This window comes from Vitis riparia, chromosome 11 (genome assembly GCF_004353265.1).
Source record: "Vitis riparia cultivar Riparia Gloire de Montpellier isolate 1030 chromosome 11, EGFV_Vit.rip_1.0, whole genome shotgun sequence".
NCBI lineage: Eukaryota > Viridiplantae > Streptophyta > Magnoliopsida > Vitales > Vitaceae > Vitis > Vitis riparia.
In genome coordinates this window covers 2,606,484-2,633,007 of record NC_048441.1, presented here as the reverse complement: position 1 = coordinate 2,633,007, position 26,524 = coordinate 2,606,484, and the positions used below count along the sequence as shown (strand labels likewise).

The 26,524-nt window shown below is 31.8% G+C and overlaps 1 protein-coding gene across 3 annotated transcripts in view; it reads left to right on the top strand.

Annotated features, from left to right (window-relative positions):
* The window catches only part of LOC117925049 (mannosyl-oligosaccharide 1,2-alpha-mannosidase MNS1-like), a 70,745-nt gene extending 56,216 nt beyond the window's left edge, over positions 1 to 14,529 (top strand). For 2 of the 3 annotated variants that reach the window (XM_034843866.1, XM_034843865.1), the window contains 4 exons: positions 9,122 to 9,202; positions 9,290 to 9,460; positions 13,716 to 13,975; positions 14,080 to 14,529. In XM_034843866.1, coding sequence (XP_034699757.1) covers positions 9,122 to 9,202; positions 9,290 to 9,460; positions 13,716 to 13,949 — 486 coding nt within the window. In that variant the 3' untranslated portion in view covers positions 13,950 to 13,975; positions 14,080 to 14,529. The remainder of the gene's footprint in view (positions 1 to 9,121; positions 9,203 to 9,289; positions 9,461 to 13,715; positions 13,976 to 14,079) is intronic. The other variant, XM_034843867.1, reaches the window with a different exon arrangement.
* Positions 14,530 to 26,524: the final 11,995 nt, after the last annotated feature.

The following is a 26,524-nucleotide window of genomic DNA, read 5'->3' as shown; positions in this document are numbered from 1 at the left end:
ATATGGTGCCAACTAGTCACTCAAGATCACACTCATTGGAGTTATTAAATGTACCTATTATTTTTATAATCAAATTTTCCTTAAGATTGTGAATTTGCCTAGAAAATCATGAAATTTTCTAAAAAGCTTCTCTTTTAGAACTTTTATACTTCTTGTTGAGGCAACATAGAGAACTATGTTTGGATCAACAATAATATAATCAATATGACACTCACCTCCCATAAAACACCACCCTTGTTAAAAGGCATGTGTTTATCAATTATTTTATTCAAACATAATGCTTAAGTTTATTATATCAAAATAATAAGGATCATATTGAAATAGCGTTTTGTCCAGTAAGGTAACTCCTAGGGGAGGTGAATGGTTGTTTTTAAAGATTACAATGTAAGAGTTGAATAAATTAACCCAAATTTTAAACCTTGGAGATATTACAGTTATTCAAAGCAATCACAATCATGCAAGGGAGACAAAAAAGTTTACGTGGAAAACCCCCGCACTATTAAGACCTCTAATCTATAATCCATTATATAAGATCAAAGTACTCATATTTATCTGACCGCTTTATCCAAAATACTTGCTCTCTAGCACTTATTTTTTTTTTTTTTTTGATTGGAAACGACACAAATATTTATTGATAGATAAAATAAGTACAAAAGAAGGATGAGGAATCCTCCTGCCAAAGAAAGCTAAACTAAAGAAAAATACACTGAAACACAAGCAAACACTCTAAAAATTCCTCTCCCTAAGGAGTACACACTGCTATCCAATCAAGTTGTATCACATTAAGGGGGGTCCCCTTAAAAACCTTGGAACAATAAGCCCAAAGAGAAGCAAGGAAAACAATAGAGTCCCAAAGATACTCTGAATTCCTCTAGCACTTATATCTTGTCCACATTTGCGACACAACACCTTCAATGCTCCAATGGATTCTTCTCAGTCTCTGAGGGATGCAGGACCTTCCAACAACCCAAAATTCAACCTATGAATTCTATGTTGAGAGATTGGGAATGATAGGGCAAATTGGGTTGATTCTCTCAAAGTGCCCAGCCCTAAAATGGGTTAAAAGAAGGTTTGTATAGGTCCATAAACCTAAGGGATCGATATCCAGAATTTACCATAAAGATTACTCGTGAATTTTCAAAAATGAAATCTATCATATTCTGGAAAATTCGGGAAGACCACTTGAGCAGTTCTAGTGTTTGAGCGTTTGTTCCATCATCGTAACTTTTTTTTCCAAAATATGAATTATGCATTTTAGCTTAGAAAAGAATAACCGATCCACTCTAACCCTTCAATCACCTTACTTACTACTAAACAAACCCTTTTAGATTCATTTGTGACTTTTCAATTGAGCTAATAATAACCTTGAATCTTTAGTAGAAAGTAAGTCTGTAATGACCTACTCCCAACCATGTAGATATTGTCTGCTTTGAGCTCAAGGGGGCCCTCACGGTTTTAAAACACGTCTACTTGGTTAAGAGGAGTCTCTACATATATAGCGTCAGGAACCTTCTCCCCTATCCGATGTGGGACATCACAAACACCCTCCCATGTAGACACAACGTCCTCGTTGTGTCCCATGGAATTGCAAGGCCAAACAAACGAACACCCCTTACGGAGCCAAACAAACCCCCACATCGGAGTCGGGGATCGGCTCTGATACCATTTGTAATGACCCGTTCCCAACCATGTAGATATTGTCTACTTTGAGCCCAAGGGGGCCCTCATGGCTTTAAAACACGTCTACTTGGTTAAGAGGAGTCTCTACATATATAGCGCTATGAACCTTCTCCCCTATCCGATGTGGGACATCACAAAGTCACTATTTAAAAAGTCTTGTAAGTTAGGATGAAGAGGAACAAAATTGTCAACAAAATACAAGATTCAATGTCTTAAAAATCCCCCTTTTGTCAATTTTGTGAAAAAATATTATTACGCAAACCCCCTAATACTCTCAAACGGAGTTTACATAACACTCAATCATGCTCGTTTAAACTTAAACATCTAAACACATGCTAAGAAGTGGAAAATGCATCATTGATCTAATACATTGTCTCAATACTTGTAAGTTGCACACACTAAATACTAGCTCAAAGTAAAAATGCACAAAAAACAAGAAAAATATCTAGGAAAACTAAACTGCTAGAAATACTCAGATAATATCTAGATGATAGCCTTGAACAATATTATGAAGTAAAAAATATGAATAGGACACAAACAGACCATTGGAAGGCGAAGAGAAGAGACTCAAAATGCTGAAAGCAACTCAATAGGAGATAAATGAAGAAATGGCGCGTAGGATGGTCTTTTATAGGCACTTGGGCCGATGGATGTAGGATTAGTGCTCGAGCGATGCCAACTTTGGAAGTGGCACTAGATGTAACTTAAGGAGCTCTCCTACGGCACAAAGCAGCGTTGGAAGTGACTTATGGCCACTTGAGCGCTAGTCTTGATGGCTCGAGCGATGGAGGGTGCTTAAGCGTTGGGATAAGTGCTCAAGCACATGGAGCTTGGCAGGATAGATAGGAAAGTTGATTAAATATGAAAACCGATCTAAAAAGATGAAAAAACAAACAATTTTCAAGGTAAAAACAATGAGAACTTCTTGGAAAATAACTTAGGGCATGATTCAATCCAAACTAACTTGCAAAATTAAAAAAAATAGTAATAATTCAAGTAGAATGCCTAAAGAATGTAGTTCAACCAAAACAAGATCGATATTTCAAATCCAAAGAACAAGGTCAATCAATTAGAGGTAAGACGCTTTGGCATATTGCATGTATCACTATATTGTGGGTTGTGTGGTAAGAGAGAAATACTAGGATTTTTCAGGGAAAGTGTAGAATGAAAGGGATTTATGGGATCTTATTCATTTCTACTCCTCTTTTGGGGCTTCTTATACCTTCACTTTTAGAGGAACTCTCCTTAATGTTATTATGCTTAGTTGGCTTTTGGTTTATAATTAGAACAGTAGATAACTTTTGGGAGCTTTTGATTTTTGAGAGATTTTGTACATGCTTTTATAAGTATTTCTCCTTGTACAGTGGAGGGTATACTCTTACTGTGTACCTTGTGGGAATGACCTTTCATCCTTCACTTCAACTTTATTATTATCAATATATATATATTTTTTTGATAAAAAAAAAAGGAACAAAAATCAAAGTATATAAGGAACTAAAAGAATTCAATGGCATTGATTTTTGAGGGAAAATAACTTACTATCTAATTTCATAGTTTGAATTTGAATTCCTAGAAGTCGCTAAGTCCTGCCTGGATCCAATGAATTCACATCCGGTCAATTTGTGCTAAGTTCGTCGTATTTCTATTTAACACGACATTTGTCGATCTACATACAACATAACTTTTACTCTCATTTAATCATAGTATGCTTTTTCTTTTCTTTTTGCCCTTTTTTTTTTCTTGAGAAATGGAGCCATTGTACACCATTTATGGAAAACATACTTTCACTATAATTGCCTTATTCCACTTAGGGAGATGTTTCCAAAATTTTCAAGTGAGGGCATATAAACTTGGAACAAGTCTTGGAAAGAATGTTTGAGATTATTTTAGCCAGGAATCCAAGAAAGCCTTTTAACAATTCGGGAAACATGAATATTAAACTTAGACAAACATGACAAGTGAATGAAAAAAAAATTAGGCATGACATTAGTTTCTTCCAAAGGAAAACAAATTTTACTTTATTAGTTAAACTTAATAAGTTTCCCCATGGATTACTTACCAACTATTTCTTTTTAGAGATTCCACTATGCAAATAATTTTATATGTCTTGATTCTTTACCTCAAAAGTGATTAACATAATTTTAGGATAAAAAAATAAAAATCAACTCTTGTAGGTTTAGTATATTTCTCTCAGGCCTAAAACTTGAGAAATTGAAATACTTACTAATAAGGCAAGTAAAAAGTGATATCAAAAGCAATGCCCTAAGAAGAAATGGGATAGACCAAAGAAAAAGAAGTTGGACAAGCGAAGCTCAAATCCTTAGGTCTACTACTATTTTTTACTTTGACTTTCTTGTATACATCATGTATACTTGGGGGCGCTACTTTGGTGTTTCCCCTTTATATATATAGTTTTTGCTCTTACCTATCAAAAAAAAAAAAAAAATCTCTTTTTGACTTTTAGTCAATTAGGCATATACCCAAGGACTTCCTAAGGAATTGAAATCAAAGAGAATCCATGGGTTTAGTGAATATGTCTGCTAATTGATGTTCTATTGGGACAAACTCAAAAGAAATAACCGTGTCTTCAACTAAATCCCTAATAAAATGATGACGATTTTTTATGTGTTTAGTTTGAGAATGAAGAACGAGATTTTTGGAAATGTTAATAGCACTAGAGTTGTTACAATGAATACTCATAGTACCTTGCTCAACGCCATAATTGTTGAACATCTATTTCATCCAAAGGAGTTGGATACAACATCTCCTTGTAACAATATATTCCACTTCTGAAGTGGACAAAGATCGAATTTTGCTTCTTACTTAGCTAGACAAACAATTGCTAACAAAGAAGCAAGCACCAAAAGTTCTTTTCCTATCCTTTACATTTCTGCCCTAGTCAGCATCAGAATACCCATCAATAACAAGAGTGGAATCATAGGGGTACCATAGTCCATAATCTAAAGGACCACTAATATAATGAATGATACTTTTAACAAAAGTTAAATGCGACTCTTTGGGATTTGCTTGGTACCTATCACAAGTTCCCACACTAAAAGAGATGTTTGGATGACTTGTAGTGAAATACAACAAACTCCCTATCATACTTTTATAAAGTTTTTACTCAACATCCTTTTCATATATGTCCTTGCAAAGCTTAGTTGTGGTGCTCATGGGTGTCTTAGAGTTCTTGGTGGATTCAAGGCCAAACTTCTGCACTAACTCCCTAGCATATTTAGACTAAGATAGAAAGATACCATTTTTAAGTTGCCTAATCTCCAACCCTAGGAAGGAATTAAGTTCATCTGCTATGCTCATTTCAAATTCCTTTTTCATCTTCTCAACAAAACTAAGGGCAAAGTCAATTGAGGTGGCTCCAAAAAACTATATCATTAACATAAATCCGAGTCACTAAAAGTTTAGACTTAGACCTATGAATGAATAGAGTTTTATCGACTCTCCCTTTCTCAAAAACCTTTTTCCAAAAGGTAAGTTGTAAGCCTCTTATACCAAGTTCTAGGAGCTTGCTTCAATCCATGGAGGACTTTCTTTAACCTATAAACATGATTGGGGAGTTTGAGATCTTCAAAACCCTTAGGTTGTTCAATATAGACTTCTTTACTGAGAATTCCATTTAGGAAAACACTCTTAACATCCATTTGAAATAGTTTAATTCTCAATGAGCACGCTATAGCTAGGAGGATTCGAATAGATTCTAACCTAGCTGTAGGGGCAAAGGTTTCCTCAAAATTAATCCCTTAATTTAGGAGTACTCTTAGGCTACTAGCCTAGTTTTGTTTCTCACTATGAGCCAATTTTCATCCTATTTATTCTTAAATATTCAATTTGTACCTATTACTTGTTTATCTTTAGGCCTAAGGACTAAGTACTACATCATTCCTAACAAACTAATTTAATTCTTCCTGTAGTGCGGTAGTCCAAGATTCATCTCCTAAAACTTCCTTCACATTTTTTGGCTCCAATTGGGAGGTATAGCAAAAGAAGTCTATGTTATTTTGTCTAGATTGTCTCCTTGTAACCATGGAGTCATCCATGGTTCCTATTACATTTGAGATAGGATGATTTTTAGGTAATTTGGATTTATTCCTATTACCTACTTCACTTGACCTAGCAACATCAAGTAGTTGTTCATCTCTATACCAGCTTCTCAGGGATACTTTTAGGGGCTTCCATACTATCATCCACTGTTTTAGGGATATCCCTAATGGATTCCTAGGGTAAATGACCCATCTGTTTATCCCCTGAGTCATCAATGACCACATTATAGGATTCATGGATAACTTTGGTGTTCTAGTTATAAATCTTATAGGTCTTGCTCTTGGTAGAATAGCCTAGAAAAATACCTAAATTAGACTTAAAGTCAAATTTACCTAAGTTTTCCTCATCCTTGAGTATGTAATCACTCATTGCCAAAAGTTCTAAAATACTTAAGATTAGGTTTTCTCCTTGACCATAATTCATAAGACGTTTTATTCATTCTAAGCCTAAGAAAACCCTATCGGCGGTATAACTAGCAGTATTAATGGCTTCGACCCAAAAGTACATTAGAGTATCATGTATGTGAAGCATCACCTTGACCATTTCTTAAAGAACTCGATTCTTCCTTTTAGCCACTCGATTCTGTTGAGGAGTTCTAGGGGTTAACTATTCATGTTTAATCCCCTTTGATTCACAGAAGAGATCAATTTCTACATTGTCAAACTCTCTCCCCCTACCACTCTTAATCCTAACAATTGGATGGCCTACTTCTACTTGAATTCAAGTGCACAAGGACTTCAAGTGCTCAATGATCTTAGATTTTTCAATACAAAAAATACAAAGGTTTTATGCATTTTAGCTTAGAAAAGAATAATTGATCTGCTCCAACCCTTCAATCTTTTAACTTGCCACTAAACAAACCTTTTTAGACTTACCTATGACTTTTTGGTTGAGTGAATAGCAACTTCAAATCTTCAGTGGAGAATAAGTCACTATTTAAAAAGTCTTCCAAGCCAGGATGAATAGGAACAAAATTGCTAACAAACAAAATACAAGACTCAATGTCCTAACATATATATATTTCTTTGCTTATAAAAAAAAATAAAAAATAAAATCAGAATAAAAAGGAAATTCAATCAACACTCAATTTTTTTAAAATTTTTGATAACCGAGGAACTTTCCATGGATAAGCCCTTAGGACTCTCCATGGAGACCCAAACCTCGGGGTGTTGACTGCCCCATAACAACTAGCATCGGGCACATTCAAGGTATCATTAGTGATAAGATTCGAACCTAGGACCATGTGTCACTTACTAGGACCACCCTTCCCAATGTTTGCCCTGATCAACTGAGTTACCGTAACGGGTTCTTTTTGTATTTCTTATAACCAACAATTGAAGGAAAACTTTGTAGATGGGCATTTAATTTTTTGTAATTATTTTTATAGCTTTTAAGATACTTGCTCCTAGCAATGTTTTAAAAATCTAAAGGCGATCTTGAGATGCTTTGCCCGGATGAGACAAAGTGTAAGCCTCAAGGCGAAACAAGGCATAGGCGTCTACTTTAATGATAATAAAAAGGGAAAAATTCTGAAAAGAAAAATACTAATAAAATCACATGAAAATTAAATAATAAGAAAACCATCTAATGTATAATAATCAAATTAATTGTATGTTATTTTCAATACCTTCTAATTTAGTGGTTTTTTTTTTTTTTTTTTTTTTTTGTCTCTTTCTAAAATGCAACTCTTTCCCATGCATTTATCAAATAATCTTCAAACTCCAATGGATGGGATGCCATTTGTGTTGTTAGGTGATCACATTGATGCCGTTATAAGGCTATCATACAAACATCCTTGGATTTCTTTCGTTTCACTCATTTTTTTGTGGGGGATGGTACAAAAATTCGTTTTTAGGAGGATCTTTGGTTAGGTGATAAATCCCTTAGCGAGTAGTTCCCAAATATCTATAAAGTAGTGAGATTGACAAGCTTTGTTATTTCCCTAATGCTAGTTTCCTTCGTCTGCATCTTGGAACTTCAATTTTTGTCATAACCTCTTAGAGCATGAAATTGAGGAGCTAACTCTGCTTTAGACCATGTTTGTGTGCCATCTACTTGTCCTTACACAAGAGTTTGGTCCTTAACATCCTCAAGATCGTTCTCTGTCAGCCTCTTTTTTTAATGCTATCTTTGCTTTGACTAATTTAGTTCCTTTTATTCCTGTAAATTTTATTTGGAATTTCACAGCTCCATCAAAAGTGAAGGCTTTTGCATGACTTGTGGCAAATAAGAAGGTTGATGCTAATGACTTGCTCCAATGGAAAAGAACATACAAAGCACTTAGTCAGAGAGACTCAAAATGTGATAGGGGAGTGGGAGTCTACAAACTGCAACATTGACATTATGGTGTAGATTGTTCCAACTTGCAGGAATTGATTGGTTTCCACCTAGAAAGGTGGAGAAGATGTTGATCATATCGTTTAGAAGTTTTATGGGACTTCCTTGAGATAAGACTCTTTGGCGTATTGCCAACCTCACTTTAATTTGGACCATTTGGTAGGATAGGAATGGAATAATTTTTAAGGAGGTGGAGGCCTTTAAAATTAGTTTGTCACTCGTTTTATTTCTCTTCATCACTATGGGCTTCTACTAGTGAAGCTTTTGCAGGCATCCCTTTGAGCCTCATTCAACCAGACTGGAACCTAGTTTGCAAAACCACAAGATTGACTAAGAGTCACCTTGTGAATAGCTACCACCATCAATAGGTCTTGTGTAGCTAAATTGTGATGAATGTTCTTTAGGCAATCTTGGGTGGTTAGGGATTAGAGGGCTGATTAGAGATCATTGTTATAGAGTGCTAAGAGCATTCTCTAAACCTGCAGGTCTGGTTTTAGCCACTAAGGTAGAAATTCTAGTCCTTCTAGAAGGGTTGTTACAAGTGAAAGCTTTGTGTTTTTTTTTTTCCAATTTTCTGATTGAAGGTGATTTGATGTTGTCATATTGTAGGCGACTAGATTATTGGCATTTCTTCAGAGATGGGATCTTCCTTCTCTTGCACTCCTCGCTTATGCAATGATGCAACATATGCATTAGCAAAATGTGGAGCTGGACATATGGTTTCTTTTATAGGAGATTTTATACCTTTGTGAATTGTAGTCTAGGTTTGACTTTTTAGACTAGTATAGACTTATCTGTCTTTGTGATCCTTCTTTGTATAGAGGATTGGATACTTCTTTGAAGGATTTCTTTCATACTTAATATTGCAATACGCTAAAATTATTGTTTCTTACAAAAAAATATATACTCTATCAGTTCTTAATATTTCAATACAATAAAATCATTGTTTCTTATAAACAATATTATACTTTACCAGTTGCTCATGGCTTAGGTAGTGCTTTGTTGTCTCTTGTTTGACTAGAATCTTCTTTGCCTTCTAATGTAGCTTGCATGGACATGTTATAACTTCTACCAATCAACACCTATGAAACTGGCTGGAGAGAACTATTTTTTTTCTGCTGGACAGGTTTGATGCTTCATTTTCTTGATATTTTCTAATACAATGAAAGTGTTGTTGGCCCCATACTTAAATTAACTTACACGACATTAACAGGACATGAGTGTGGATACATCATGGAATATTTTGAGGCCTGAAACTATTGAGTCATTGTTTTACCTCTGGCGTATCACTGGGAACAAGACTTACCAAGAATGGGGTTGGAACATTTTCCAGGCATTTGAAAAGAACTCACGGATAGAGACAGGATATGTGGGACACAAGAATGTAAGAATTTTCCCAATCCAGAGTTTCTGGTAGATTTTAACTTTGTTTTTCTTTTTGATTCAATTCTCCACGTGCAAAGTCCATGTCATCAACTACAGTACCATCCAAAGGGAAAAGGGAGGGGAAAGGATGGGATATTATTAGTTTTCCATATAAAAGTACCCTTAGCTTTCCTTCTCTATGTACATAGGAGGAAGTTTAACTATAAACTTGGAAGGTTACTGTGGTGTGGGGCACTGGAAGATTTAATGCCACTTATTGTTCATGAAATAAAATATTAATCACAAATCACTTACTTGATTTGGAAAGACTTGCTAAACTCTACAAATTAGATCAACTAATCAACTATAGAACATAGATTACAAAAGATAGAGAATATCGATATTGAACTTGTTTTCTTGACTCTTACCATCCATACCATAACCTGAACTATGAAATAAATTAATGTTTTCATGCTCCCAAGCCATGAAATATGCTCATGTTTCACACTCCAAAGTCATAAAATAATCTCATATTTTTATGTTCCACATGAGCCATGAAATAAACCCATATTTCTATCCCCCATCCACGCCATGAAAGAAACTTTGCCAAGCCTTTTCCTCCTCTTACTCCTATGTAAAGCAATTACAAGCACATCTTTTGTTAGGTATGTAGTAATGTTGCTCTTTGAGAAATGATGGCTTAAGAAATGAACCTTAAGATGGCTAATGTATGCTTGAGGATGAGTGTGTCCGTAGGATGTGTGTTAATATGCCTCAAGGTGAATGTTATGTCAACTACATGAAAAGGTTTAACTTGATCTCAAGGGCAGTCAATTGGTTGCTAGATGAGATGATTAAAGATCTGGGCGTAATAAATGGTATTAGAGTCAAGTAATGAGTTGAGTCTCTAGAGCTTCAGGTTAGAGGAGTTCTTAAGTATGCAACAATGCCACTACCTAGGAAATGATGGCTCAAGAAATGCATGTTGGGATAGGTTTGTATGCCTTGGGATACCTTAGGTTGAATGTTGCCTTGAGATGAGTGTGTAAGATGCCTCAGGCCCCAAGGTTTTAATCAACTCTTCGTAAAACCAATTAGTTGTTAGTGAGGGTATGGTTAATCCTTTTATGTGATTCAACATCCAGCACACATCCTTAGGCATCAAGATGGGTGTATATACCTCAAGATGAGTGTTGAACCTCAAGATGAGCGTGTATGCTTTGGAAGGAGTGTTGCCTTGGGATGAGTGCAAAATCCTTCAGCCCAAGGTTTTAACATTCAAATTTCATTTATTGAGCCATTCTTTTTTAAGGATCAATATTGTTGCATACCTAACTCATAACCTAGTTCTGTTATCAGTTATTGGGCCTAAGGCTTTTAGCCATGTTATTTGAAAATGAATTGGTTTTTAGTGAGGTTAAGCTAAACTTCTTTGTGTAGTTCCATATCAAACTCATCCCAAGGCATGTACAACCATCTTGAGGTTTGTTTCTTAAGCCATCATTTTTTGGAAGCATACACATCCTTCTCAAGATTTCTTGAACCTCTTTATGTGGTTTAAACACAATCATCTCAAGGCATGCATACCATCTCATGGTCCATTTCTTTGCATATGCCTTAGGATACCTTGAGATCAAGTTGAGTCCATGGGGATGCCTTGGGCCCAAGGTTTTAACCATCTCATCTAAGAGTGTGGTTTATCTTTTTATGTGGTTCAACATTTAATACCTAAGATGGGTGTGTATATCTTGGGATAAGTGTTGAACCCTAGGATGAGTGTGTATGCCTTGGGATGAGTACTACCTGGAGATGAATATGTGGGATGCTTTAGCCATCTGAGGTTCACTTCTTGAGCTGTCATTTCCTAAAGAGTGATATTGTTGTATACCTAACCTATCACCTTGCTTTAAAACCACTTGTTGGGTCAAAGGCTTTAACCATTTCATGTAAAAACCAATTAATTATTAGTGAGCTCAAGTTAAACCCTTTTTATTTTATTTTATTTTATTTGATATCACCCTCATTATGAAGCATACACACTCATCCCGAGGTTCATTTCGTAAGCTATCATTTCTTGAGGAGCATACACATCCATCTTGAGATTCATTTCTTGAGCCATGATTTCTCAATAAGTTTCATTGTTGCATTTCTCATCGTGAGGCATACACCCCCATCTTAAGGTTCATTTCTTAAGCCATCATTTCCTAGGGAGTGTACACACCCATCTTGAGATTCATTTCATAGGCCATAATTTCTTGAGAAGCATTATTATCATGTACCTAATCATTCCTCCCCTAACATGAACCATCATTTCTTGGGGAGCTACGTGCATATCTATTGTGAAGTGTAAGGTAATATATAACCAATTTCATGACATATGATTGCATTTTAAAGAGTGAAATTATGTCATACCATATGAGACCATTGAAGATGAGAGTTTTGGAAAGTTCAATTTAACAAAATATGAGTTAAATGCACAAGTTTGTCACCAAAATCCATGGATATGATTCTTAGTTCCTTATTCTAAGCAAGCCTGTATGCTTACATATGTTGTTAATATGTATGCCTTTATGTGTTATCTCCATAATTTCAACTTTCTATGTTTGTTATCATACCTGACTTGAAAAATCTGAATCAAAAGAAAAACTAATATATTACTTGAAGGTTTTTATTCACCAATCACCATCATTTTCGATGACAACATTTCAATTACTCAAATGATAATTCCCCATATTCATTTTCAAAAATAAATTTACTTAACTTTTAATATTTTATACATGCCTTTGACAACATGAGTGTAGCTTTTCGTGTGGACCTATTTTACTCTCTCTCCTTTTTACAATCACTTGGTAATCTTAAAAGGATTTCTAAACTATTAATACAACAATTCTTTTAAGAATTTTCTTTCTTTTTTTTAATATAATTTTTCTTTAGTACTATGAAAAATAGTTTATCATTATATCATATATCATATCATGTATTGTAAGATAAAATTAAGATAAGATATGAACTTGAGTTACATAGTGATTTCCATAAAAATGTATCATATCGCGTATCTTAAACTTTTAACAGCCATGAACAATCCCTCCTGCAACATAACACTCATAGGACTTAACACTTGGCTTTGATACCATTTGTTGCGCCAAGGCTTTAGTCATCTGATCTAACAACCGATTAACTACAAGTGAAGTCAAATTAAAGCTCTTTATAGGTTTGACATAGGTCAAGCTAAACCTCTTTATGTGACTTGGAATCACACTCATCCTGAGGTATGCACACCCATCTTAGATATCTTGAACCATCACTTCCCTAGGAGTGTCATTGTTGCAAACCTAACAATCCTTTCCTCAACATGAGTTACCATTTCTTGGGGAACTACATTGTTGCATACTTTATTTGAACCTATGACTTGCCTCTGATACGACTTGTTGGGCTTCATTTAACAACCAATTAGCTGCCAGTGAGATCGAGCCAAATGTATGTGTAATTATTTTCCTATTATTTTTAGGACTATTAGATCTAAAAATATTTTAATATAATAAAGGTTTGGGGAGGTTATTGCTATTATTATTTTCATTAACAAAATTGATTTTTAGAATTCCTCTTTATAATTTTATTCAAATGAGATGGTGTTCTTTTTCTTATTTCCTATTTTTTATGGTATTCTTTGAAATCAACAAGGCTTACTCCAAGAAAATCAGCAAGTTTTAAGGAAGGTAGGATCTTTCTCTCATCAGTAAAATGTGCCACTAGATGCTTGCTACCTCACACTTATTCGAATGGGTTTTTTTTCTGCCTTGAGCTTGATTCCACATATTCAATTAATGTCTGTTTAGGAGTTAGGACACACACATCAAGTATGGCGCATGATGAGGTGGTCTTAGGAGTGCCCCATATAGGACCTTCCCCTGTGTCATCTGTAGCTGCAGCCTATCCCATTGCTTGTCTATGAGGCTTAATTAATTCATATAGTGAAACACTTAACAACTGAAGATGGCTTGGGTTCTGTCAAATTTTTTATTTAACTCCAATTTATTCTTTATATGTATGTGGAAGGGAAAATATAAGCTCTAATTTTCTTATTGAAAATCATCCAATCCCTTAATGTGGGTTTTGTTCTTAAATTTTTTTGACAAATAATCTGCATTTGATGAATGGTTTTAGATCCAAAATAAGAATCAAGTTCCTAAGGTTATAATTTTATTTTATTTTTTTTATATAAGAAATTGCTACTCAAAACTTTCATTGATTTATTCCTGCTGATTTGTGTTCAGGTTAATACAGGGATCAAAGATAATATGATGCAAAGTTTCTTTCTTGCTGAGACGCTCAAGTATCTCTACCTCCTTTTTTCACCTCCATCTGTCATCCCTCTAGATGAATGGGTTTTTAACACAGAAGCCCACCCATTCAGAATTGTAACTCGGCATGATCATGAAGAGAATTTTGGAGCACTTGGACAACAAAAACCACAAGTTCTAACCAAAACCCGGCCAAACTGGATATAGTGAAGCCCCATTGTTCAACAACTAAGGTAAAACTCTCTTACATACAAATCCCAAGACTATAATAATATAACTATAAATGACCAAGACTCTCACCGTCAATTCCTGAAACTGGATTGATTGTGACATGCAGTTAGCCTACATTTTGGATTGATGGTCCTACCGAGACAAATTGGGATGGTGGTGACTGCAGTGCTCTGTTTCGGCTGCAAGCTGCTCAGTTCTTTACATTATGATATAAGGAGTATGTATAACAGCAGAATGTACATCATAAGTAGCAATTTTTGTCTCCCTTTAGTTGAGTGAAGGATATACTGTTCATGTTTTTGCTCATAGGATCATGATTGATGAGCCAGATTATAGTAGTCCTGTTGGACAGAACCCAAATGATGAACTTATATTATTTGTTTCAGGTTTGGGTTCTCAGTCTTCCTTTTCACCCTTATGAGACAGCAGTATAGCATGTTCAATTCAGAATGCATTATTGCTGTCTCTTTGTTGTTAGAAGTAACTTGTGTTTGTAATGTGATTGCATATTCATGATTCATTTTGGTAGAATACAATGCCTCGCTATTTTCGATCACTTTCTTACTCGAAAATTCTTCAGCATTGATATATTTGGGTATTCAGGAATTGCATGGCCTCTGTTTGGATCCCTAGAAAGAATGAGGGAAATGAAAGCAAATTGCTAAATGCTTTGTGGGGGGGGGGGAAGGGAATTTCAAAGGTTCATGCTGATGGACAAATGAATTTTGGGCCAATATTTTTTTGGGCCTTTGGGCTAAACATGGGTTCAGGTTGCCCAAACCTGAACCCAAAGGCCTGAGTAAACCCATAAAGGCTTTGGACATTTGTTCATGCCTTTGAAAATTTTCCAATTCTATCTCCTATGCTTTTGGGAAAAGCATCCCATTCCCAACTTTATTGAAAAGAGTTTTTGTCCGTTTAAACATATTCTATATCTTCTTAATAACCAGAGATAGCTTAGAGCTTAGGATACCAATTTCGAGCCAATGGTGATCGATCTCGGATTAATTAAGTTAGTGAGAAATATTTGGTGAGTTGTCTCAGTTGAGAAACAGTTAGTCACCTATTTTATCAAAGGAAATTATAGTAATCTAGAAGGTTTGCCATGGCATATGTTGTTAGGTTGATGATGATAGGAAATGTTCACATTGTGGGTGAGACAATACATTTTCCTCTTACGTGGTAGATGGGGACTTTCCACCAACAAAGCTGGCTAGCACATCAAGAATTCAAGACCCACTATGTAAATTATATGGTTAATTGCTAGAATTGTCAATGATACATTTTATAACAAAAACCAAATCAAGGGTATAAAAAAAAAAAGAATAAAAAATAGTATAGTGTCTTAATGCCATCATGCCCATTAACTTGTTTATTTTTTATTATAATCTTTGACCAATGTGTATAGCATCACAAGGGGGTACAAATTACCATATCATTGTCCATATAAAACTTAGCACTTTCTACTTTAGTGCAAAGCATCATAATTACAACCTACCTATCTATACATCTAAGTGTAATGATAAAGTTGAAATGGAATTAAAGACATGGTCGATTTTATGTGAAAAAAAAAAAGAACCAAATCAAAACCCCAAGCTCCAACACCCAAGGTGCTTGTGCTTCATTGCTCCTCCAATTCACAATTTCACACCCACACCCACACCCACAAAGGTAAATCACATTAGTTCAACCCAAGTGGAAGAAGCCTAAAGAAGAGAGAGGGAGGGAAGGAGGGAGAGAGAGATCACAAGGCTCAAGCAAAGAGACATTCCTTCAGCCCTACCAAAAAAAGGATGAACAACAAAGGCAAAAGCAAACCCATCCCCACCAACTCAGCTGCAATCATGACAGTGGGAGTGGAAGTGGCCTACTTTGAAATAACCCAAGGAAAAAATTATTCAATTCCCATGCAAAATAAAAGCAAAACACCCTCTCCCTCTCTCTCTCTCTTCCTCCATATGTATATATATGCACATAAAATAAAAATAATAATAAAGAAAGAAGAAAATTCACATAAAATAAAAATAATAATAAAGAAAGAAGAAAATGAAATGAGATAAGAATGAAAGTAGAATCTAGTACTATCTCTTGAGAGGAGTGATGGGTTTTGGACTGGCAAAGAGAATCCATGTTAGGAGCTTGAAAAGGTGAGCCACAGAGCAAGAAAAAGAAAGGGGGAGAGAGAAAGAGAGAAAGAGAGAGGGGGGTGTGTGTGTACATGGGTTTGTGTATAGTAAGTGTAATGGGTGTGTGGTGTGTGTCAGCTTGATAGGGCATGCGTTCTTCAAACTTCCAAGGGTGATTGATTCTTCAGACATTAAGGAATTTTGGAGCATTGGGTTGTTTGCTTTTGGCGTTTTCCCACATTCCCTCTGCCTCTTTGTGGTCTTGGATGTTGGACTGTTGGAGTATAAACAAACACTCAAATCAATAAACAAACTCTCCATTTTTCTTTTCTCTCTTTCTCTTGGGAATTTGTGTATTTATTATTATTATCATTCATTTTAACTCATACTGCCTCTCCTCCTCTCATCAAAGACATCAATGTGGGATACGAAGATAGCTTTTATGGATTCGATCCCTCAATCCAATGATTTAAAATAAATATTTAGAGTGCCCAGAGATCCATAAAAGATGTAAAAGGTAAAGAAAACTTTTGACTATAATAGTGGATTTGTACACAACAACTTTTTGCTCTATTTAATGTGACTTCCATTTAGCTTTTGCCTCAAAGTCATTGCCATTTGTTCTCAGAGAAAGTGTACTCCTGCCCCTCCTCTCTCACCAGCCCCCCACCCCTCCCCCATCACCCCTACTTTCTCTACCATCCTTTAATAACTCCACAAATAATAATAATAATGATATATTTTTTTTAAATTGAAAAACAATTTTTTTTCTTTTAGTATAAGTTATCATTTTCTTAAATGGGTTTGCAGATGCTTTGTCTTAACATAAATTTCAAATGTATTAAAATTTATTTAGACTTTAAATAGAAAAAAAATAAAACCCATTATTTCTTTCTTTGAAAAATTATAATAATTTAGATTTGATATTAAAAAAATATTTTTGATATCATAGATTAACCCCTTTCAAGGTAAAAAAAAAAAAAAAAATCAATTCAAGGAGCATCCAAATAAATAAGGTGATCAATAAAATTCAAAATTTTTTTATGATATTTTTTTATTACTTTAAAATGTTATTTTAAGGTTATGCATGGTTCTTGAAAAATTTGAGGGAAAATATAAAAGAAGGAAAGAAAAAAAAAAGGTTTAAACTTAATAAATTATTTTTATTTATTTTTACAAATTAATTTTATTTATTTTCCTCTATTATATAAAGATTAAATAATTTTAAAATATATAAAATTTTAACAAATTTTAATTATATTTTATTTTCTTTTATATTTTTTTCATAGCAAAACAAAATACAAGAAAACAATTTTTTTTAGTATTTTTTTCTTTCCCGAAAACCAAACATAGCCTAAATCATTTTAATTAAACACAAAGACTATTAATGAAAATTAGCTTGATAACTTAACAAATAGGAATCCCTTGTGGAAATGTATATTCCTTTTGCCCTTTCTATTTCAGTGATTGAGAAATGTATATCCCTTTATGTCCTTCCTTTCAGTGGTTGTGATGGGCCAAGCATCAATCAAATGGATGTACCAATCTCCATTAAATATGTAGTTCTTTTAATTTATTTTTTTCATTTTTTATAATTTAACTCCCCTCTCTTTTTTTTTCAATAAAAGATCCTAAATTTTATTTAATGGACTTTATATTTTTTATATTATTTTAATTTTTTTCTATATTTTATGGTGATAATTGAAAAAAATTATTTGAAAAGAAGATAATTTGTTATTGGACTAGAGTTTTGAATGTCAAGTTATAAAAAATTTTATGTTAATAACTAATTAATTTTTATCGAACTATTAATCTATAACAACTAGTACTCTTTTATATTCATATTGTTTGTCTCGGGTTAAATAGATCCTTATATGGTTTTAAAATAAGTCTATATATTAGTTAAGAAGAATCTATAAGTGTAAGTTATGTTTGATTCTTAAAAAGTTTTGTAGAAGAAATAAAAAGAGATGGTGAGTGAAATGATATTCTCATAGTTGGTTTTAGTATGAAAAATATATATATAACTAAAATTAATAAATTTTTTTAAAATTATTTAATCTTTACATAAATAAAATAAAATGGGTTTAAAACAATATATAAATATAATTTTTTGATTTTAAATCTATATTCTTATTTTTCTTTTTTCGACTTTCTTTCTATCTAATTTTTTCTCAAATTAACTTTTTAAGATCGATGGTGCCCAAGACAATTCCTTTCACACAAAAACAAAAACAAGGAAAATCCAACAAAAATAGTCATTGGGTGAGATTGGTGCAGGAAGTGCATGGAGAGGAAGCAGGTGCAGCCATGGTGGGTTGTCTTGTTCAGCATGAAATGAATTATCAGAGTGAGGAGTCTATTCCAAACCCAGCACACATGCAGAGAGAAAGTGAGGGTTGGGACTTGGGAACATATCTTCTAAATATATATGTAAAAATATAAATATGAATATGAATATAAATATAAATATAAGCAGTGTACGTAGTAGTAATAGGACGTAACCAGCAGAGAAAAGTTGAATGCAACTTCTCTGCCATACTCTGAGTTATATAGAGACGAAAGCTTTTGTCCATCAATTATCAGTTCTGTGTAAGCTTTTGTCTATCAATTATCACCTCTCTCTCTCTCCCTCTCTCCCTCTCTCCCTCTCTTTCTCTCTTTCCTCTCTTACTGTATCCGGACACCACTGTCCTGCAGTGACCAATTTTTTGATACAGTTTTGCTTTTTTTAACTGTCACAAAAACCATTTCCACAACACAAAAACAATTATTTCCAAAAACCCAATTTGAAAAACAAAACAAATTGTGATTATTCTATGTTGGGTATGGCATTCTCCTCCTTAGAAAACTTGTATTATCTTACGTAGACACAAGACTGCCACAACCCTAGACTCTCATACATGCATTCTTCCATCCTTTGAAAAATTTCATTATCATAGAGTACTGTAGCAGCTGATATATACCATCATTATTACAGTATCAATTGATGCAGTGCTTTTCAAAATCCTTTTAAGAATTAAAGCATATTCTTTCTTCTCCTATGATATGAGATCGATCCAATGGTTTTGAGTTGGGATTCGTGACTTCCACTTTATGATTTTTGACCAAGGTAGCATGAACGGGGGTGTTTGCACAATGCTTGTGGAGGGAAAATTTTGTTTTCAAAATGGCACATGCCATTCACTTAAACTTTTGTTTCATGGCTTTTATTTTATTTTTATTTATTTTATTATTTTTTTAATGGATGGCTTAGTAGGATTTAGTGAGTGTTTGGTAAACTAACTTAATAACTTAATTTAAGTCATTAAGTAAATTAAGTATATTTGAAAAATAAATTAATAATATGGCTTAAAGTTAAAAGCAACTTTAAGTAATAAGTAAAATCAATTAACTTATTTTTAAGTCTATATTTTTATTTTATTCATTTACCCTCATTTGTCCTAATTATCTGCACGATCGTCTTTGTTATTTCACCACTTCCATTGTTACTTAATCTCCTTTATTCTAATTATAATTTATAAGGATAAATATGTCAATTTGATTATTTAAAATATGTTTGAAGTTAATTTTATCAAACAACCTTAATACTTAAAGTAAAAATTAAATAATAAGTTTTACTCTACTAAGTGGTCACATATTTGTCTCCTTTCTACACATAATGTTGTCTTTGCTAGGCTCCTTGCACAAATGATATTATAATGAGCACTATTTCTAAATTATCCAATCAAAACAATACGTCTTGATAATGCAAACGAATTTACTTCTCAAACTTTCATTGACTACTGCATGTTAGTAGGAATAAATATTGAGTATCCTATTGCTCATATTCATATCCAAAATGGTTTACCAGAATCCTTCATCAAATGTCTCCAATTGATAACTCAATCATTACTAATGAAAACCAAATTATCTACTTCTGCCTAAGAACATGTTATTATGCATGTTGCAGCTTTAGTCCGTATTTGACCTACAACTTACCATAAATACTCCCTTTTACAACTCGTACTTAGAAAACAACCAAATGTCTCTCACTTATGAATCTTTAGTTATGCAGTATATGTACCACTTACACAATGCATTAAAATAGGTCTCTAATGAAGACTTGGGATTTATGTATATTTTGATATTTCATCTATCATAAGATATCTTGAACCCTTGATAGGTAATATTTTAATAACTTGCTTTGTGGATTGTCATTTTAATGAGAGTGTTTTCCCGTCATTAGGGAGAGAAAATTTGATTCTAGAATAATGACAAGAAATTACTTGAAATGTCTGTACTATGTCTCATCTTGATCCTCGTATAAATTAATGTGAACTAGAAGTTTAAAAGATTATCATTTGCAAAATCTTGCAAACCAATTACCAGATGCATTAATTTATACAAAAAAAATAACAAAGTCATGTATTACAACTGCAAATACTTCAATACGGATTGATATTCTTATAGAACAATTAACAAATGAATCTAAGATACACCTGAAGAGTGGTAGACATGCATGCTGGATCAAAGGATGTAACCTCTCGGACGATAAGAACATAAGAAAAACTTGACACTCTAGAAGATGCCATCAAAATGACTGATCAATCTAAAATTGATAAATTTATAGCCCCAAAAGAGGAACAAATAAAGTAGAAAGCCCTTGAAGAAACATATATTGAACAAGAAATTCTTAAAGAGGTACAAATTGAATAAGTAACCCTTAAAAAGACATAAGTATTTGAAAATTGTGATATCTTAGTAAATTATGTTCACACATGAGAAAAATGAGATGGAAATAATATTGTTATTAACAAATTTTTTTTGTTTTCCAAGTGGTTTTTGATATCATAAGAAATTATGAAGATCTTAAATCATGAAATGTGGAAGAATATCAACATAGAAATGATTGGCCAAAATGGAAAGAAGTTATGTAGGCAGAGTTAAACTTATTAGCAAAAAGAAAAGTTTTTAGACCTATAGTCTAAACGTCTGAAGATCTAAAGTCTATTGGGTGCAAAAGGGTATTTGTATGAAAGCACAATGAAAATAATGAGATCATAAGATATAAAGCGCGATTAATAGTACAAGATTTCTTGCAAATATTTGGTATTGACTAGGAGGAAACATACTCTCCCATCATGGATACAATTACATTTCATTTCTTTATTAGCTTGGTAATCTCAAAATGACTAAATATGAGTCTCATGGTTGTTATTATAGCATATTTATATGGATCTATGGATAATAATATATACATGAAAATTCTTGAAGGATTTAAATTGTTTAAAGCAAATAGTATAAAGCCTCGTATTATATACTTAATCAAGTTACAATGATCTTTGTATAAATTAAAGCAATCTGGATGTATGCAGTACAATCACCTTAGCGAATGCTTGCTAAAAGAAGGTTATGTGAATAATATTAAATGTCCATGCATTTTTATTAAGAAATTAGAAATCGGATTTGTAATTCTTACAGTATTTGTTGATGAATTAAATATTATTGGGACTCTTGAAGAACGCACGAGAACAACAAATTATTTAAAAAAGGAATTTAAGATAAAAGATCTTGGAAAAACAAAATTTTGTCTCATCTTACAAATCGAGCATTTTCCAGATGGAGTTTTAGTATATCAATCAACATACATTAACTAAGAAAATTTTGAAGCATTTTTATATAGAAAAAACACATCCTTTAAGTTCTCCAATGATTGTCTAATCACTTGACATGAAAAATGACTCATTTCGTCCTTGTGAAAAAGGTGAAGAATCATTGGGTCTTGAAATATCATATTTTAATGTTATTGGTGCACTTATATATCTTGCCAATTATACACGTCCATATATATTGTCAATTTATTAATTAATAAAATACAATTCTACTCCAACTCGAAGACATTGGAATTGTATTAAACAAATATTACGTTATTTTAGCAAAACTACTGATATAGGTCTATTTTACTCAAGGGAATCAAAAGTACAATTATTTGGATATGCAAATGCAAGATATCTCTCAAATCTACATAATTATTTTTTTTGTAGATTTCAACAAGTAAATTACCATTTTATTCTTATAATCAAATTAATAATGTTAACAAAAAAAATTAGGACAACGTAAGTAACTTAATAGTACAATAACACTTTGGGAGATATCATCACTTGGTCCAGTTTCTTAATAGCATATACAAGAGACAAGGCACATCACATTTGTTGTGTATGATATTTTGCACTATTAATTCCATTTTTAATGTAAATTTTCATGTTACAAATATATAAATCATATATATATATATGTATATATATATATATATATATATATATGTATATATATATATATATATATATATATATATATATATACATATATATATATATATGTATAAAAGATAAATTTACATTGATAATATTTTAAATGTTTTATTTTATTCATTTAATAAAAGCTTATTAAAGAGAATTACTATTTTATTTTGATATAAATTAATAAATTTGTATGAGTGAAAAGGACCGAATCATAAAAATTACCATTTTAATGCAATTAAGAAAAATAGATTAGTCGAATTAAACAATCCAATCCAAAACTCATTGATTGAACATAGTATTATATTATAAAACCTGAATCAATTTTATCGCACTTCGTTTGAGATGCCAAGTGTCGAGCTCCTTGTTGAGCTTACAATGATCGAGCCATCCGATCAACTCATGGGGTTAGAAGAGGGCAACACCCTCTGGAAAATCTTTTTTATATGATGAATAACGAATTTGCTCTCATTTATATATTTAACTCTATTATAATTTAGGGTTTTTAGATAGCACAACCGTAATTAAAAAGAGTTTTCAAGAACTTCACCGTTATAACCCTTTTTTATTTGTATTAGTGGATTGTTAGTGTTAGTATATTTCATGAACGTATGAATCATATTAATCATTAAACTACATTAAAATCTCGTCTTTTTTTTTTTTTTTCTATTTATACGTGCATGAGTTTGGTTAATAAATATTATATAAATTGATACGATTATGAGATGAACATAGTTATATCATATTCAAATTTATTAAAATTTATATCATTTTCAAGTCCTATGATACGATTATAACAAGGAATATTAAAAATATATTAGCAATAGCATTGTCTTCTTTTCCCATCTCATCTCGATTCACTTTTGAACTATAATAATAAAAATAGTTTTTTTTTTTTTTTAAATAATGATTAATATTGAGAGAGAGAAAGAAGGAGAGAAAAAGAGAAGTGTATGGGGATCAGAGAATAAAGAGAGGGGCAGTAATGATGGGAGGTTTAGGGTGTCATCGTTTTGCATGCAAATATATATATATATATGTATATGGAAATAGAGGGCACAAAAAAGGCAAAGGCAAAGGCAAAGGCAAAGGCACAAAGGAACATACTTTGATACTTGATTCACTTTCTTTTTTCTGTGTTTTTTCTCTTTCACTTTCTTTGCTTTCTGGTGACAAACTTTAATCACTCTCTTAGATTTCAGTAACAAAAGCTTCCTACTCTTCTCTTTTTCTCTTTACTCCCTTTTCACCGTCTATTCATCTTCACCTTTATTTATCATCCTCATCTTCTTCCATTTTCCATACCCCCACATTCCTTCTTTCAAATTATAAATAAAAAGAAACTAAAAAAAGTTCAGTGGTCATGAGTCTTGATACAACCCAAAATGCTCGCTTCGAATCTCGTAAAATAAAATTAAGAAAAACGTGATTCAAATAAAAATAAAAATCAATTTGTTAAAAGAGATTAAATAATCTCTAAATGTGTACATCTAATCATTCTCATAGTTTTACTTAAAAGTAATCAATTTTGAATATAAATGTCATTTATCATTTTAAGTATTTACGAAGAGGTTTTAAGAGAAAATATTATTTTTATAATAAAAACAAAAAAGATGAGGGCATTTTTATCAAAATGAGACCAAAAAATAATAGGAATGTTAAATTTCAAAATTTGAATTTTCAATGACTCATTTAATCAAATAATCCTAAAATAATATGATTATATTATAAACCTCCCCTATGATACATCTTCATATGGTAAAATTTTTAATTTTCTTTTCAAATTTTGAGTTTTCAATGACCCATTTAACCAAATAATCCTAAAAATAATATGATCATAATGTAAACCTACTATCTTCATATGGTAGAATTTTCAAATTTAGAGTTTTCAATGATTCATTTAATCAAACGATACTAAAAATAATATGATCATACTATAAACCTCCCGTATAGTAGATCTTCATATGGTAGAATTTTCAACTTCTTTTTTATTTGAGTCAAGATAATAAATAATAAGAGTAAAAGATTGAGTATTATTAGAATATTAAGATGGGTAGTATTAAAATTCTCTTGTTTAAGTTCCGTTACTATTGAGTCAATCAATATCTATTAAAAAATAAGATGAATCGTAATATGTCATATGTATAATTTAGTTTCATTCCTTTATATCTCGTTTATATCTAATTTTTTTTGTTTGTATTTGATTTTATTTATATATACCTTCGTCTTTGCAAATTTAGTAAATATCAAATGAAACCCGATCAATCTTCTAATATTATTTTTATTAAGGCTAATACTAGTGAAGTGAAATTCAATTTTATTGAATTAAAAATTGAAATTTTGAAAAAAAAAAAATCATTTTTGTGGAAAATTATTGGAAGGAAAACTTTGGACAGAGGGTGAGATAGCAAGTTGTCTTGTAATAAAGTCAGCTTTTTGAAAAGAATAAAAAAGAGGGCAGGAAGAAAAACAAAAACAGAAAATTGAATTTGAGAACTTTCCCTTTGGGGGTTTGGTATTTGGCATTTTCTCCCAGAACCATAGGTTAAAATCCAAAAGAATTAAAAAGAAAAAAAAAAAGGAAAAGGTAGAGAGAGGGAAAAAGCCAAAAAAGATGGAAGACAGAAAACATATGAAATGATGTGGGGACATCATTTATTGTATAAAGTTGCACGCTTTCTTTTCACCTCCCCAATCTATTCTTCTCTCTCTCTCTCTCTCTCTCTCTCTCCCTCCCTCCCTCTCTCCCTCTCTGACCTTTTTTAATTTATGGGTGTCAGTTGACTGGTTTTTTTTTTTGGGGTTATGACCAGAGAGTTTCGACTGCATTTTATTTATTTTTCATTTATTTATTTATTTATTTATATTTTTCATTTATTTATTTGTACAATTATGCATGGCTATTTCAGCGGGACTCACGGATAGAAACGATCAGACAATATGATTAAAAGTAATAAGACGAATTTTAAAAGATTTGGATTTAATAAAACCGTGTTGAAGTGATAATCATGTTAATATGTATAACTTATTTATTTATTGAGTTATGTTTGTGCTTGATTATTGAAATTTTCTAATTTGTTAAAATTAAAATAAATTTTTATGACATGTATAACTTTTTTTTTCATCTTTTAATTGTGTAAAAAATTGATTCATTTATGATTTATTTAATTTAAACAATTTTATTAATTTTATATAATTAAAAATAAAAAATAAGAATTATTTTTTAAATTATAAAATATATTTAGTCTTTATAATGAACTATATAAAATTTAATTTATTTTTTTAATTATAAATAAGAAAATAAACATGTGTAAATTTAAAATTAAAATTTATCTTTTATATTATAAATACATTATAATTGAAATTAAATAATTAAATTAATAAAAAATTTATAAAGTTAAACTCGAAATTTAAAGCCATTAAAAAGTATTTTAAAATAATATATTTATAAATTTTAAATTTTAAATAAGTTAAATGTGTTATAACCGTGTTGGTGGATATAATGAGTTAGAATTATGTTAACATATTCAACAATTTGAAATTGTGTTAAATAGATTTAATGGGTTGAAATCATATTCATAAAATGGAAGTAACTTTTATATAAAATACAAAAACTTTTAGATACTTATATTGAAAATTTAATGATTTTAAAATTTTGAGGTATTAAGATTTTCTATTATTTAAAATTTAAAATTTTTTAAAGTAATTTTTAGAATATAAAGTAAATTTTCACTTTTTGTAAAGAGTTTTTATTTTTTATATGGAAGTTTTTATTTTTTTTTTAAAAAAGTGTGTCCAAAAAAATTGTAGTTAATTACTTTGAGATATTTAGGTTTAAAATATTATTTTGTCGTAAAATAATTATTTTGTCATGTAACTCCTTAGAAGGTGGGGGAACCCAAATTACTTAGTAGCTTAACGTGTATTAAGAATCGTCAACTTGATCGTCGGGTATGACATTGGGTGGATATTGATGAGTTTGACATGAATTAACCTTCTAATCGATCCAACATGTCTCAATTGCAATCGCAATCATATAATTTTTACACACTTCATTTATTATTCTCGGTATCATGTTTACTAGTTCTTTTACCATTCAATTTATTATTAAATTTTTGTTCATATATTTAATATTACATTTTCT